The sequence below is a fragment of the Gopherus evgoodei genome, chromosome 19 (genome assembly GCF_007399415.2).
Source record: "Gopherus evgoodei ecotype Sinaloan lineage chromosome 19, rGopEvg1_v1.p, whole genome shotgun sequence".
Classification (NCBI taxonomy): domain Eukaryota; kingdom Metazoa; phylum Chordata; order Testudines; family Testudinidae; genus Gopherus; species Gopherus evgoodei.
The window spans coordinates 17,837,932-17,855,303 of NC_044340.1; the positions used below are offsets into that span (position 1 = coordinate 17,837,932).

Here is a 17,372-nt window from a genome sequence, read left to right on the forward strand (position 1 = left end):
CCAACGTTCTGAATCAGCCACATGCAGCACTGCCCTGGGGACCCTCATTGGCTAATGAGAAGGTTTGTTTGCAACGTAGTGGAGGAATTTTCCATTGTCGGGCTTAGATGCCAATATGATCAGTATGCATAAGGTAATTCCAAAGTACATAAAAGCACTAGATCTCAGTAAATAGGCTTCATAGGGGTTTTCAGATGCACCCAACACTGTGACTGTTCCTAACTGAGTTGTTTTTCTCTTTCATGAAAGGTTTACAAAAAACATGCGTAGAATACTTTGCAGTAATAATAAAAAAGGGCTCTCCTGTATTGTTTATCCATGCGTATACTGTCCTGCATCTAAGACAACTCCCTAATTTGTTGATGCTGAAATTAATTAAAATGAGTGACCAACCTATAAACCAACAAGCTGCTCATGCTCAGAGGAAGAAATGATGTTTTATATGGAAAGCTTGTGTGCAGTAACTTGTCCTGGTTAAATCCATCACATTATCAACCTCTAGTTCCAGGGATGTAAATAATAATAATTTTTGTTAGTCCTGTCCTTTATATGGATCACTTATTTCCTGGGGCGCATTTTCATCTGTGAGGAGAGACCAAGCAGCTGGTCTTTGAGGGTCACCACCGCCATTTCACCACTCTGACTGGCTCAGTAAGAGCAGGAAAAAGCAGGAAAGCAAAGGAGCTGCCTGGTGACAGTAGCAAGTAGCAGGACTCACTGCTGGGTTTTAAATTGCATTTTTGCTGTGCAAGAGTTGAGATAATGGCAACCCTCATCTGCCATCAAGGTGCCATAGAATAGCAAGCTCAGGGGAGACTGAGTACTCAGAAGATCTTGGTAACAGGTTTGCAAAGCTGCCTAAAGGATTTGGACACCCAGTTTCCATTAAAATTTGAAATTACGAATCCAGATCTCTTTAGGCAGCTTTGAAAATCTCCAAGAGACACTAGAGAGCAGACTAGACAAAACTGCTAAGCTAGGCCCACCCCTGGTTTGGAAGCAAAGCTTTGTCATCAAAATGGTCTGAATTCTATGTGCCAGCGCTGCAAAGAATCCTCTGAAAAGCCTTGGCATGTTTCACACTTCAGCAATGTGTGTGGAGGGTCTGGGGCTTGATCTTTCTAAAACAGGTGTGTGATCTGGTGTCAGGCAGAGGGGAGAGGAACAAGCAGCAGGGTTTTCTTTAGACACGATAGCTCTGTACTGGGAAATAAGTAGGGAAGATGCTGCTTAGATTTCATAAATTCTCAATCAGTCACCCCTTCCTAGGAATAGATTCACCTGCTTCATGCAGTGGATTTCCCATTTGGCACCTGCTGAGTTGTCTGAGAAACCAGTTCCTGTTTATTTTACATTATGTGTGATGTGTATTAGTTGATCATCCTCCTATCTCAGAACTGACCATTAAGACCATGCACTGTGGTTTTTTCCCCTCTCTCCTCTCACCATCCCCCAGAAGCAGTCCTCAGACTGGAAACCAGAGATCAGACTCCCCTCTGGCAGCGACCACGTCATGCTTAAGTCCCTAGAGTGGAATGCAGAGTATGAGGTCTACGTAATAGCTGAGAACCAGCAAGGGAAATCCAAGCCTGCACACTATGCTTTCAGGACTTCAGCTCAGCCTACTGTAATCCCAGGTATGACCGCCACAAGCTTTACCATTGTTTTCTGCTTTCAATTAATGCAACTTTGCTGCATCCCTTAATGTGCCTGAATAAACCCTGACAACTTGCTTGCTTAAAGACATTATCATAATTGGTTACCCATTCAAAGCATATGTATAGCACAGCAAAAACCTTGTAGGAACGCTCCATGAAAAACTGTTGTCTGACTAGTCACAGGAAATATTTGCCGTTGTATCACTGTAAACTAACAAGACATGCAAATGAGAAAAGTGCTGGGTAGAAAATGCATTTCTGAAACCAGTAAATAGGGCCCCTGACTCAAGCCAAAGCCAAGGGGAAATTCAGATACCTGGTATCATGCTTTTCACAACATGGATTGCCCTTTCAAACCTGCTTTCTGCTTGCTTTTTGCTCATTTGCTGATACAGGACAGTTACCAGCGGCATGAAGGCGTAAAGAGCTGGCTGGTGTGGTTAAAATTGTTCTGTGCTGCATGGCCCTTATTAAATGAAATGGAGACCAAATTAAAGCACTTTCTAAAGCAAACCTGTTGCTAAAATAATTACACTGGGTAGCCCATTGGGCAAAAGAAATTGAATAATGTCAGCAGTCCTTTTGGAAGCTGCTGTTGCAGACAGACAGACTGCGTCCTTCATGGATTTCTCTCCCCGTGGAGCGAGGTGCAGTCACAAATACTGCAATAGCCACACAGTCCCTAAAGTACAGAGATTTGCTAGCAGTTTGGTAGCCTGCAGGAGAGAGAAAAGGTTTGGGAGAATCTCCTTTCCAGACCTCTCTTTGCCCAAGTAATAATTCTGCCACAGAAGTCCCTTTGGGGGTAAGACCCTTGAACGAGCTATGATTTTAAGTTAACACTAGATGTACACGTCTGAAAGCTGGCAAGCTGGAGCAGTAGAGACAGCCTCATTGCATAGCCTGAGTGAAGAGCGTCCATGCTGCGATCGTTGCCTATAATCAGTATTACGGAAATTATTTCATTTTTTTTTCTTAAGAGCTTTATCTGTGAGTCTCTCACTTTTTTTCCTCAAAGCAGTTAGCAAATTCTCCCCACATTGTCCTGTAGCTGAGACTTGAGGCCTTGGTCTATTCCTCCCTCCCCTTTCTGAGGGATGTAGCTGAGAGCTTGTGCAGTGTGCATGACAAAACTTTACTGGGTAAAGCCCACTGGCAGCATTAAGGATACAAATGAGTGTGACCTGTTAACACTGGATGCTTGGGGCTTGAAAGGGAGTGTGGGGGGAAAGCACTTAACAGGTCTGTAGTTTTAGATGGAAGGACATTTGGTAACTCATTAAAGAACTCACCCTCAGTTTTGCGTTTTCAATAGCTCTAATACTTATTACCCTAATGCATTTAAAGGACAACTGAGACTGGTGGGAGGGAGGTGGAGAATGGCATAAGATCATTTCAGGGCTAGGCAACCAATGGCAGTAGGCTGAGATCAGCAGTAAATTAGTTCCTTTGTGCTCTTGGGAGTCACTGAAGAGGAAGCGTCTAAGTGCTGAACAGTGTTGCAGTTCCCTCAGCCTTCTTGAGGTTGGCTCCCTGCAGATTTCCTGTGCTGGCATTGTCTGTAGCGTTCCACTGCAGTCCAGTGGAATGCTGGAATGTACCTGGGGAAACAGTCAGGTAACAGCTAAGTGGTTATAGACAGCAGGAGCAGTGAGACAGGCCTTTTGAAAATGCGATCTTTGAAATGCCAGGCAGAGTGCAGAGAGAGCATTATTTATAGGCTTCTTAATAAAGCCATAGATAGATTAAAATAGCCTTATTCTGATCTCACCAATGTAACCACATTGACTTCAGTGGAACTACTCCTGAGTTGTTACTCCACTGCAAAGGAGAGGAGGAGCCAGGTTTTGAATCACCATGCCATTTTGAAAGCTGCTGTTTAAAATACTAGCAAGCCACATGACTGGGAACCATCTTCAGTGAGTTCTTGGAGGAGAGGTCTTTGTTTTGGAGTGTAGTTTCCTTCAGTGTCAATCCAATCTACTCCAGCTCGTGGGCTCTCTCCCTTCTCAGAATGGAAGACTGCTTCAGAGAGAAGGAGAGCATCATGCAATGAAATTATTCATGTTACCTGCAGTGGGCAGAAGATTTTGCTGCTTTAGCTGTTTGATCTTGTTTAGGGCTGTGATTTACCTTTGGCCTGTGACGTCTTAGCAGACTCAGAGCCTCTGTGGGCAGATTCCCCTAATAGGCTCTTGGGGAAGAACATCGGACCAAATCACCAGCTCACGTAAATACATTGAAGTCAATGTGGTATTGGCAGTTCACGTCGGCCAAGGATCTGCTTCTACGCTGGGGTCACTTAGTTATTTCGTAGCCGGTTCTTTAGTATTTCCCTTTTGATTTCAGAATGGGCCACGACTTCTCCACGGCAGGGGTTGGAGTCCGTGTTTCCAACCCAGCATTGCTCTTTGTTACATTAGGAATAAAATCTTTCATGTAGACAAAACATATATTTGTTATATATAATCCCTTGAGATGGTCCTGGGGCTAGTTTTATGGTGTCCTCAAGTTGACTGTAAGGACAAAGGTGGTTGTAAAAGCAGTATGCTTGAGGGTAGTCTACGACAACTCCAACCAGTGGAGCTTGATTTCTCTGAGGTATTCCTGCATCCATATAGCTTTTTTCAAGGCTGTAATTAAGTGTCTCTATTACCCAAACCCTCAGTACAGTGAGCACTGGGTCAGGACTTGGACAGGCTGTTAGGTGCAGTGTCTGCTTCCAAAAGGTCTTTTCTTAGAAAAACGCAGTGTTGTCCTTTCAAATACCAGCTAATCATTTTCTCATGTTTCACATTTGAGCCTCCTGTTCCATCATTTATCTTGATCCATTTGCTTGCTAACCCCTCACCCCCTGAATTTTAACTTGCTGTACTGCTTATGGCATTGCTGAGCTGCCGAGTTGGCCTTTTCGCTGGTGTTACTGCGCTAAAGCTCTTCTCTAACCTTTGGCCATTTTAACTTACTAAGTTAAATAAATCTTTAATTCTTATGTTTTCTATATTTGACCTATTTTTTTTCTTTTTATCTATTTTCTCTCTCTCTTCCTTTTTCTTTCTTTCTTCTCTTCCCCTCCCCCTTGTTTCCTTTCCTGTGTCTGTTGTCATACATGTCACCTTGGACCTCACGGAAACATCCACACTTGCCACATGCACCAAATTTGTTTTAAACAACCATTTTTCTCCCTCCTGGGAACCATTGTTTGGCACCTGCAGCGACCTTGGGAAGCCCATCAACGTCGTCCTCCTTTGTTTCATTGCTTCTTTCTGCAGTGACTCTGCTTTTGCTCTGTTAGAAACTTTGTACAACACCACAAATAAACAGCAACAAACAAATTTGCATAAAAAGGCCTGGTTCCTACCCAGGTGTGAAAGCAGATAGTTTTTCGTTCAGAGGATCATATCAGTGCAAGAAAAAAAAACACGCACAACATATCATTTTATTGGAAAGATTGAGTATTTTGTAATGAGGATAAAAAAAGAAGTTTAAACCAAGCGTTTTCTCTCTAACATTTTTTGGTTTTGCTTTATAATGAATTAGCCCTTTTTTAATGGATGTAAAGAAAAAAATTTTGTTGTTTTTTTTATAGGAAGGTCTGATATTGAAAGCTTTTAAAAACCTGGTCTCTCTTGACATTTCCACACATCTGTTGCTGATCACCATTGTCTGTTCGTACCTATGAACGATATTACAAAGATGATAACCATAATAAAAAGGGTTTTAAAGCCCCATCTGTATACCTAACTACAGGTTAAAAGAGAAAGAAACTTGGCAATTCTAGCCACTTGGGATGCCTGACTGAGATCTTTTTTTCCAAGGGCTTTTGCGCATGGATTAAACACATGGTCATCAGAACATCCCTCTGATGCAGTTGTCTGACCTAAAGTGTCTTGTTGAGATGGGTGTTGAGGACATTTCTTTTTCTTTCACATGGTTGAATCCCTGGAGCCTCACTGGCCCTTCTGTAATCAGGCATCCCAAGACCATTACGTATGGGAGTTTGGAGCATAACACAGCTTGTGAGTGTACAGATTTGCAGTGGATGCTTGTCTAACGTTCTGTCGGGCTATCCACTACTGTATTGTCAAATGAGCAGAGAAACGGCTTTTCTTCCCTTTTAACTAAAAAGATTAGCTGGGAACAAGTAATCTGACAGGCTAAATGGGTATTACTGAACCTTAATAATATTCATGGTTAACTGTGCGTTTGACACTCCACCAGACAGGATTAATCTGTGGTGTAATGTGATGCAGTATATACAGCTTCCTCTCTGAGTCCTGTGTATCACATTTCATTCTAGCAATTTCAGGTGACATTCCTTTTCTTTAATGCGGTGTCCCTCGTGAATTGTTTTTATAATGGGGAAAGCCATTTGGCTATGCCGCTCCTTTAAGCCTTTCTGAGAACACCTCTCTTTCTCTCTCTCTCTGCAAGGACCTGGGGGAAGAAAAGGATGAGACTGGAAACATGGTTTGGACATGGTTAGGTTATCAAAGCTCTTAAACAGGATTAATTTCTTTTCTAACAAAACCTTTCCTGTTAGGTACAAAACCTAACCAAACCCCTATTAATCATGTCTAGCTATGAATGTATGCACTTCATATAACATCTTGTCTCTGTTCGAAATTTAGTCAGACTTTGTTCACTGGAATCTGCACTGTTCGTTTCTATTTAGAATTGTAAACAAAAGGTTCATACAGATGTTTCTTTCTTTCTCTCTCTCTCTCTCTCACACACACACACACACACACACACACACACACACACACACACACACACACACACACACACACACACACAGAGTTCCCTTTAAAAGGGGACACCTCACCATCAAAATGCCTTTTTAAATGCTTTGTGCTGTATAGACTATATTCCTACACCAAGTTCCATTAAAGGCCCTTTTGATCTTTCCTATGGCAGTGTTTATACACTTCTGCTTAGGCTGTGAGATCAGTATGTAGCTCAGAGGTGAATCTGGGCGCCTTTAGAGTCAGAAGCCCACTTGATATGTATGCATACGAGGTGTGTAGGAGTGGTGTAGTTACATGTGCATTTAACTTCAATTTCAGATGGAGGTTCATTGGGAAAACCAACAGTATTCAATAGACATAATGAAGGTTTCTGGGGAAGGCCCACCTACTTAAGATATTGCGATGGCCAAGCAAAATCTCATCAGGAACTGCCTCAAGGGTGACTCCCGTGAGGTGTCATAAGAACAAATATCGATGTGTCTTGCTTGTGCCTAGCGTTAGCAGTTTACACAGTTATATGACCATATGCACAGTAGCCAGCACTGAAAATGCAGATCTTGCTGCTGTGGGTTCCTGAGAATCTTGCTGGGAATTTCTGTTACGTTGCACCGCCCTAAGGCAACAAAGGCTGTAGTTTTCAGTGAAGGTTGCTGTAATGCAAACTAAGGGTCCTGAGTTCCCGTAGCCACTTTCAGTTCCATACTACGCTTTGTAGCTTGTTGGCATGTCACTTAAGTTAGGCCATGTCTACATCTAAAATTTTGCAGCGCTGGTTGTTACAGCTGTATTAGTACAGCTGTATAGGGCCAGCGCTGCAGAGTGGCCACACTTACAGCAACCAGCGCTGCAAGTGGTGTTAGATGTGGCCACACTGCAGCGCTGTTGGGCGGCTTCAAGGGGGGTTCCGGGACGAGAGAGCAAACCGGGAAAGGAAACCAGCTTCGCCGCGGTTTGCTCTCTCGGTCCCGGAGCCAGCCAGCAAACCGCAGGGAAGGAGACCTGCTTGCTCGGGGTTCCGGGACCGAGAGAGCAAACCGGGAACGCCGCGGTTTGCTCTCTCGGTCCCGGAGCCAGCCAGCAAACCGCAGGGAAGGAGACCTGCTTGCTCGGGTTTCCGGGACCGAGAGAGCAAACCGGGAACGCCGCGGTTTGCTCTCTCGGTCCCGGAGCCAGCCAGCAAACCGCAGGGAAGGAGACCTGCTTGCTCGGGGTTCCGGGACCGAGAGAGCAAACCGGGAACGCCGCGGTTTGCTCTCTCGGTCCCGGAGCCAGCCAGCAAACCGCAGGGAAGGAGACCTGCTTGCTCGGGGTTCCGGGACCGAGAGAGCAAACCGCGGCGAAGCTGGTTTCCTTTCCCGGTTTGCTCTCTCGGTCCCGGAACCCCGAGCAAGCAGGTCTCCTTCCCTGCGGTTTGCTGGCTGGCTCCGGGACCGAGAGAGCAAACCGCGGCGTTCCCGGTTTGCTCTCTAGGTCCCGGAACCCCGAGCAAGCAGGTCTCCTTCCCTGCGTTAGTGTGTTCACACCTGCAATATTTACACTACAATATCTCATCAGATCCGTTGTTAACATGACAATGTTTACATGTAGAAAACCATTCAGGCCTTTATTATGTTTACACATTTCCATTATTAAAATAACAATAATGAGTCAAATGAACTGTCTGATGTAGTTGAGTTTATTCTGTAGATGAGTTTCCTTGCTCATTTCATGGGCTTCCCCTTAGCTGTCCAGAATACACTAACTGACTGTGTAAAGCAGATACAGGCGTTAAAACCCCTTTTACAAAGAGAATTTCCCCTCTATAGCCAGAAAACTAATGAATGGCACTGCTGACTTTGTGGCCAGTTTACAAGGATTATCACATTGTACTTGCCAATCCGTGGGGTTTGCCCCATGTAAGAGGCAGGATTTGATAGGATCCGAAGTATCACTGTTGCTTTGTTGGCCACAGTTTTCAGAACAGCCATCTCCCTTTTTGGTGCTTGCCACTGAAATCTGGGTGCAAAGCGGAGTGCTGGAGTGGCACAAATGCTCAGATTTTTAGGCAGGGATCCACCTTGCAAACCCAAGATTTGTGGGAGCAAATCGTACCTGCAAAAAGGAATACCGGACCTCAACCGTCAGACAGAGTAACCCCATGTCATTGGCTCCTCACAGAATGAACTGCAGGGCTTTGCAGGATCTCACATGGCCAATGGAATTCCAGCTGCTGCTGTCCTGCAGCTGGTTTTAAACCCTAAATGCTTGGTTTCAAAGTTGTCTGTCCAAGCATTTGGCTACGTTAAATTCAGCAGCGGTGCTGTGGCTGATGAGGCTCACTATGATTCAGCTATGTGTTCAACACCATCCAGCATTTCACTGGGCTAAAGGACACTTCCAAAGCTTTCCAGGTTCCCCTGAGGGCTCCTGTGCTAGTGCAGTGAGGTGCAGCAGCTCCTAGAACCAAGGGCAGTGTGTACAGTGTGTGGGATGGGCAGCACAGGTAAAAAGCAGCCTTGGTAAACTCCCACCCGCATTTACTCTATTTTCCTTCAAACAGGAATTTATTCTCTTGCTTTCTCTCTGTATGTCCATTCAAATGGAAGTGCCCTCCAGAGATGGAACAGAGCCCTATGCTCCTCTTGTTTATACTGTATGCCAGAAGTAGCACCACTGAAGTCAATGGAGTGATACTGGTGTAAACCTGGTGTGACGAGTTCCCCCTGGGGTGCCACCTGGAACTAGCACTGAGCCCCCCTGACCCACCAGCCTGGGCTCCCTTTTACACTGTGCTACTGTGACAAGCTTCAAAGCCCTCCAGCCTGCACTTTCACCAGCATACCTACAGGTAGGGACACAGCCAGCTGCACTTACATGTAGGCTCTTTGACCAGCCCCTGCATGGGAAGGCTACAGCTAAGAATCCTACCAGCTCCTCAGGCACACTCCCTCTCTGGAGTATAAACCCAAAATTATACTGTCTTGTGCTGCACAGGGAACTGTACAGTGTAAGCTCATGAAATTCACCCCCTCCATCAATGTGGAGAGGAATATGCAATAGCCTTTACCCCTGAGTTATGATTCCCACACACTGGTCTAGATAAAGCACAAATAAGTTTAACAACTATAAAAGATAGATTTTAAGTGAGCATAAGGGATAGCAAACAGATCAAAGCAGATTACCTACCAAATAAACAAAAAGTACAAACTAAGCTTATTATACTAAATAGATTGGATATGAGTAGCAGCTTCTCACCCTAGCAGATGATACAAACAGGCTGCAGATTCTTAAGGGGCAAGCTTCACTTGCTTACAGCTTGGTGTTCCATTCACAGGCTAGAAATCCCTTTAGCCTGGGTCCAGCACTTCCCCCAGTTAAGTCTTTCTACCTCAGGTGTTTGCAGGCAACTTCTTGTATGGGGAGCGAAGAACCTCAGAAGTCACTCCCCACCTTATGTAGCTTTTGCATATGGCGGGAGCCCTTTGTTTCAAAGCTTGGTCCCTAGACTGGTCTGTGGAAAATTATTGACATCCCAAGATGGAGTCTAGACATGTGGTTTGATCCCATCCTTGTAGAGTTATAGCAGCCATCACTCACTGGCTGTTTGGAGCATTCACAGGAAGGCTCCCCAGGTGGGAGATAAGCCCTCCCCTAAGGCCTACTGTTTTCCTAATGGTCCATTCCCCACCCATTGTATAGAATGAAAGTTTCTTGTCTAGTGGGCGTTCCCCAGGTGTAACTACATTTGAAATGCAGAGAGATAGTCAATATTCATAACTTCAGAGACACGAATTATACGTGCACACAAGTAGGATAATTATATTCAGCAAAAAATCTCTCCAGTGACATCTCACATGACTTATCTTGCATAAAATACATCATAACGATGTCATAATCATATCATATAATATCATTATGAAGAATATGGAGTGCAGTGTCACACCTGGCCTTTAGCACTCAATGGAAATACCCACTCCTCGTAACTTAAACCTCAACAGACACTCCCTCATCACATGGGCAGCGGCCGATGGCCCCTACGTCTTTCTGCTACCAGCAAGTGAGACTAAAGTGAGCAAATCTCACTCTGTGTGTAAATAGATGCTGTTATCACATGGGATGGATGGTAGCTTGCATTTGCCATTATTGCTTTTTTCTGATGTAAGTTATGCAGCACACAGGCGACAATGAAATCCTTCTAATCGGGTGCTTTTAGGCTGAAGGATACTTTTCAGTATCTGCAAAGAAAAATTATCATCTGATAGCAAAGGTTATGCTCACCTGGCATCCGCCATACTTTTCTTCATGATGCCAAATACACTGCAGAACCCTTGAAGTGCATTGCTGTCTCCCTCTTCCGGCCTGTGAATCGTGCCTGTTTCTGTCAGTCCTGTCCTTTCTCTGTCCTGCCTACACCTAAGCTTCCTATACACCCTGTAGCTGGGCCTCCCGCTGAGAGGATCTATCTGTGTGGTACAGCCCTCTTTGACAGAATGGACACATGTAAAATATGTGAGGAGTAATGCCTATGGGACTTTTTATTGTATGTTATAAAGCGGGGTGGCTAGAGAGGTCTTTCTTGACAGAAGCTTGTGTTCCATTGATGAACCATTTACGATTAATAAATGAAAGGGGTTTTTTCCCACTCATTTAGAACTAAAGACTCGATCAATTTTTTTTAAATATTTGTGTTCATTTGCTTGACGTGTAGAGAGGATTCCATGCTCAACCCCAGAATAGAAAAAAATGCATGGGGAAAATGGACAGTTTTATGCTGTTGACTTGGGTCTGTAGTTTGCAAAATAACACGTTCTGCCCATGGGACTGGGCCATATATGTTAAGCTGCTTTCTGTATTGTTATTTATTGTCTGTATTACTTAGCACCTGCAAGCCCCAGCCATGGACCAGGACCCCATTGTGCTAGGTGCTGTACAAACTCAGAATAAAAAGACAGTCTCTGCCCCAAATTTTCAGGAAAAGGCTTTGATCCAGCACTCATTTAAGTCAATGGCAAGATTCCTGTCAACTTCAATGGGCTTTAGTGGAACTGTTTTCTGGCCTGATCCAATATGCATGACAACAGCAATTTTAATTTATGTATTCTTCTTCTGCTTTGTTTTTACCGCCTGGCACTAAACGACTCGGAGCAGCCCATTTACACTCCAGTGAAGTTTCTTAAAAAGAGGCCTTGTCTCCATTGGAAGAAATGGGGTTTCTCCTAACTGTCAGAGTACTTGAATACAAATCCATATTGGAATCAGTGGGGTGCAGTAAAGGGTAGAGCTTAATGTTGTGGGTCACTTTATTTTAACCAGAAACCAGTTGTAGGAACAAAAAGTAAAATGTCTCCCTTGGTCCTTGCAAAAAACAAAAGAATTCCAGACACATTAAAAAATAGGAACAGCAACAATTTCTTTCAAGTTCATGGGACCACCAGAGACAGTAAAACCCTCCTCAAGTGTTCCATGCATCTCCACAGACTCTGAACCTTTACAATTGCAGCGTATGTGAAGAATTAGATTTACTAAACCACGGCTGGTCTGGGAGATCTTCGAGGAAAGGCCCAGTGCCACAGCCAAGCCCACTTCAAGTGCTTGCCTCCATATACAACTTATTGTTCCAAACATAAATGGGTAACGCAGTAATGAAAGGATTCCCTTGCCCAAAAGGGCTGCAGCCCCCAGAGGCTTTCCCCTTACCTCTCTCTGCCCCACACCCCCTGCCTGGCCATATGACAGGCAAGCAGCTCTTTAGCCCTTTCCTGACTGTCCCAGCCACTCTTAGCCCATCCCACTTAAGAGACCCCAGAGGAGGATTTGGGGATCAAATTAGTAAAGGTAGCGTTTGGAAGTCCGTGAGCAGGTGCCTTCCAGGCTATGTTCTCATCCTTCATTCTTTCCTGGTTTACTGCAGCATGACAGGTGATTAAAATGTATTAAATGAGAACCAGGAAATGCTTTAAAGTTCACACCGAGACATTTTTAATGAATATTCCAGTGTTCTTCATCTCGGCTAGTCAGTGTGAAGCAGGCAGCAGCCATGCCAGTGCACTTAGTGAGGCTCCATTGATAAGGTCCAGGATCTAAACAGGATTGTACAGGGGAAGCCTTATTCTGCACCCACAGAGCAGCTGTGTGGTCTTTGGGGGTTGTATTCCTCTTAGGATTTGTATAGCATAGTGCAGCAGTTCTCAAACTGTGGGTCATGACCCCAAATGGGGTCGTGCCATCAGCAGAGGAGGTTGCAGCAGTGCCTAGTGTGCAGAGGACACTGTTTTGCACCACACGGTATGACATCACATGTACAGTCTGTGTGAGGTCACGATGCATGGAGGATACCATTTTGCACTACAAAATGGTATTGTCTGCTGTGTGATCTTATACGTACCATACATATGAGGTCACACTGTGTGAAGGACCCGTTCAACCCAGCCCCTCAGCAGGGAGCTTGTTGCAAGCACAGCAGGGAGGCATAGCCCCATGTCCCCACAGTGCTGTGATTGTGCATCTTCTGCCGCCGTGCAGAGTAGCTCATTCTCATTCCCAGACAGAAGTTTCAGATGAGCAGAAAGATTGTTTACCACACCACACCCCCTGTGCACACACCACACACAGTTTGTCCCCCGGGAGCTGGTCCAAGTGAAAGTCTTAACTACTGAATCAGCCAGGCATGAATTCTGAATACATTAGTGGAGGTGAATATATGGCACCATCTCTCCTTGCAAATACCAAGGGTGATCAATGTGTTTAATTATGCAGCTTGATGCACCGTGCTGACAGGGTGCGGCTCTCTAGCACAAACAGTCTGCAGAGTATTTAATGGCCTCCTCCTGCAAGCATCAGCATCTGGCCCTGAGAGCGGCTTGTAGAGAGAGCTGAAGAGAGACAGACCCGTCTCAGTGGACTCCTGGCTCTCACGCCTGTCAGCATTGCAAGAGGGATCAAGATTTCTCTGGGTGTACTGGGGATGTGCTCTCCACCCATTCCCAAATAATAAAATGTGTGTGGGGACGGGGGACAAACTGTGCTCTCCATCTCAGGCCTAGCATTGGTCCTTCCACATGGCAAGGCGAAGCTGCATTGGCCCAAAAACACACGCAGAGCGTGCCCTGCTGTGCTTGTGCTGTGGATAGAGAATGAGAGTCTTCAGGCTTGCCAATCCAACACCTTTCACCAGCAATAAGAAAATAATTAGAAAACAATAGAATCACATCCTGACTTTAAAAAATCTAACCACAAGGAAGCTGGAGAGTGCTCCAGCCAGCTCCACATAAATGTCAGCCACCAGCTCTGCTGCACAGTCGGTCAGTGTGTGGCTGGGCCAAGCACACGGGCTGATGTCGGGGAAGCAAATGACAGGAGTATTAAGTTTCTGCTCTTGGGTGGGGCTGATGAATCCTGTGCTGGTGCCCAATGCTGCGGTTGCTGTTCAGTGGCTCAGGAAGAATAATTCTGAATAAAACAGGGAGAGCAGGTTGCTTGCTTTAAAATGCATTGCGTGCGCAGGCCGGTGCCAAGACTCTGGGAGGAATCGCTCTGCTCTGGCTGTGTAAAGATGGTGCTTGCTGCTGCCCACCTTGGCCACGTGGGATTCAGCTCCCTGATGGAACTGCCGAGGCATCCATTCCACCCCGCTGCCAGCAGTACCCACAGCACTTCGGGAGCAGTTAGGGAGCCCAACCAGTACTCAAAGGCAGTGTCCAGTGGATTTCAGCTGTATGGGAGCACCTCATAATCTTGTAATGTATTTATCCTCACAACACCCTGGGCTAGGTCAGTGCTGTTATTCCTGTTTTTCAGGAGAAGAACTGAGGCACAAGCAGGCTAAGTAATTGGCCAAGGTCACACAGGGTCTGAACCCAGGTCTCTGGCCAACACCTTAACGACTGGACCATGCTGCCTTTCTGTACTCCAGGTGACCTTGGGACTTAGACATGCTGATTGCCCCCATTACTGTCCTGCATTCATTGTTTTATAACTGGGTAGGCAAAAAATACCATCAGGCTATGGCGAGAGTCAAGGGCCACAGATAAGACACGGGTTATTGGGTTAGCAAAGGGGAAGGAGAGGGCCTCATGGCTCATGTCAGTCTATGGCAGCATAGTTCGGCTTTCAGGAATAGAACCAGACAGTCCGAAGGGTCCCCGTGACCCTGCCCCTCTGGAGTATTCAGGACCCCCTACCTGCTGTTGGGATGGGTAACATTAATCTGCAGATGATTATGCCAAATTGTCAGAGTACAAAAATGCCCCAGCTGCTTCCTGCCCGGGGCAGTGTCTGGCAAAGCAAGTGCTTAAAGGGCTTTCAGTTCTGAGAATTTGGGGCCTCCCCATATGATTAGCTGTGTAGGAGGTGGCACCGTGTCGTGCTCAGTACAGTTCTGGAAGTGCCAAGCTGCCAGTCTTTGCATGCGGCTCGATCCAGCCAATTCCCCTCTCGGAAGGCTCCTGGCATTAGGGCATCTGTGCATCCGTGCCACGTTGCTGTTTGCATTTCCCAGGTGCACAGAAAACCGGGTCATTTACCCATCACTTCAGATGGGCAAATAGGTGGCCTTGAAACACTCCTCTTCCTGTGACCCTCCTGGCTGAGCCATCTCTGAGTTGGAGGTGGGCTTTGCTCCCAGTCTCACCACTGTGGGCCATTTCCAGTATTTACTCTGTTCTGCTGCCATCGCCTGCCAGAGCTGAGGATTCTAGGCCAGGACGAATTTACATGTGGAAACCAGACATGCCATAAATCCATCACCCACAGCCAGAGGAAAAGACCAAGTCCAGGATTTATCCCTGAAGGGCTTTGTGACACCTGAGTACACTATACAGCCTTCATACTGATTGGACGCTAGCCCACAGAGATGTGTAATGCTGATAGCAGACAAGCAGCCATTGAACTGCACGCACGCATGGGCAGGAAGGTCTGACTGGGCTATGGGGGCATCAGGTGCTTTGGCACTACTATGGTCTGATACCATAGTGGCTCTGGGAGTCACGTGGGTCGGTTCTGTTTGATCTTTGTACGCCATGTGCTCTTGGAAGTTGCTACTGCTGGTACCTTCACTTCCTCGGGGCAGGAGCTTGTGCCTGCGACACTTCAACAGGGACATGTGGGGCACAGAGTCACTGACCTTATGAATTGAATGGATGCACTAAAACCAAAGTTTTGTTAGTGGGACCTCATTCCGTTTAGGAAGATGTAGAATTTGTCCCATCTGCCAGACCCATTCAGGCTGCCAGCCCCTCTGCATTGCAGCACAGAGGGTTTTAACTCGGTGCATAGGACTGGCCAAATCAGAGGGGTCTGTCTAGTTCAGTATCCTGGTGGCCAGCCCCACGTGCGTCAGAGGAAGGTACAAGAATCCGTGCAGTAGAATAGGCAATTATGGAACGTGACCTTAAGGAAAGTTTTCTCCTGGTGCCTGTTAATAAGGCTTTATCTACACTGCACTTAGACACCCACGGCTGGCCCGTGCCAGCTGACTCGGGCTGTGGGGCTGTTTAATTGCAAGATAGATGTCCAGGCTCTATGACCCTGCAAATAAACAGCCCTGCAGCCTGAGTCAGCCGCAGGTGTCTAATGGCAGCATAGACATTGGAGGCTGGGTTAGGCCCTGGAGCAAGAAGGTTTAGGTTGTTCTGCTCTTTGTTACTGTAAGCCTGACCGTTCTTGTTATCCACATCAATATCCAACCCTTTTCTGAGTCTTAAAGTTCTCTAAGCTTGGCAGTTTCATAGACCAGTGTACTAGGTCTGGGGCATTTTCAGGTGTGCTGTTGGAAGATTTGGATCAGAGCCATTGCCAGGTGCCAAGTAACGCCCGTTACCTGCTGCCTTGCCCCGGTTAGATGAAACGTACAATCTCCACTACCAGGCAGATTTGCTCAAAGGTTTTTTATGTAGCATAAAAAGCATTTTCCTTGTGCTAAAAGCTAAACTGTGTTCCTAACCCAGGCACTGCTCCTTCAAACACTTGTGCATAACCTGAGCTATACTTACGTCAGTGTCTTCAGTGGGACTACTCGTGTCAGGAAAGTTAAGCACATGCATAAGAATTTGCAGGAGCAGCACTGAAAACAAGATGCTGCTCAAGGAGCTGTGTCATGTGCCTCTGTGGCGTAGATTGTTTGTTTCTACACCCCAGTCAGCTCACAGAAAATTGTCTTCTCCTGTTTAAAAATAGTAGAAGCAAGCATCAGTAGCAGCACAAATACCAGCCAACAATGAAACAAAGCAAGGGAATCCCTCCAAGGTGCATGATTCCCCTATGCAGCTTGTGGCTGGTCTCTGAGACGGGGAAGCCAGAGAGAATCAGAAACACCTGCTGGATCAACAAGGCATGAATGCAGGCATGTCCCTTTCAAGGCAATACAGGGGCTTTCATCTTTACTATAGGACTTAAATGTCACAAGCAATAGGACCCCCATCATTTTCCTTGGGAAACGTTCCCACATGTGTCTGTCAGGGAGTCTTCCCTGATATTACCATAACGAGCTTACAGCGGCACAGCTGTACCAACAGAGGAGAGCTCTCCCGTCGACATCCTAAAACTGGCTGCATGAGCGGCGGTAGCTATGTCAGCAGGAGAAGCTGTCCCACCAACACAGTGCTGTCCACACTGGCACTTCTGTCAGTGTAACATGTCACACGGGGTGGTTTCTTCACACCCCTGAGCAATGTAAGTTTTACCAACAAAAGTGCTAATGTAGACGTAGCCTTAGTTTCCCAGAGCTGCAGAAGAGCTCTCTGTAGCTCGAAAGCTTGTCTCTTTCATCAACAAAAGTTGGTCCAATAAAAGATATTCACCTCACCCACCTTGTGTCTCTGTCATAGACCTCTTAGCCACCACGCAGCCAAGAGATGCAAATGTAACTCTTTTAGGGCCCAGTCCTTCCAAGGCAGAAGTAGTATTCACGTGGACTTCAATGTGCTTTGGCTAAACTCTCTCTCTCTCTCTTTGGGCAGTCAGTCTCTGCTGCTCCCTGGGCATATTT

General features: G+C 46.1%; 1 protein-coding gene across 9 annotated transcripts in view; it reads left to right on the top strand.

Annotated features, from left to right (window-relative positions):
* The window catches only part of NCAM1 (neural cell adhesion molecule 1), a 239,424-nt gene that overhangs the window by 208,636 nt on the left and 13,416 nt on the right, over positions 1-17,372 (top strand). For 3 of the 9 annotated variants that reach the window (XM_030538330.1, XM_030538331.1, XM_030538333.1), the window contains one exon: positions 1,457-1,637. In XM_030538330.1, coding sequence (XP_030394190.1) covers positions 1,457-1,637 — 181 coding nt within the window. Of the gene's footprint in view, positions 1-1,456; positions 1,638-4,873; positions 7,144-17,372 lie in introns of those variants that run through there. The other 6 variants (XM_030538336.1, XM_030538338.1, XM_030538337.1 and 3 more) reach the window with 3 other exon arrangements.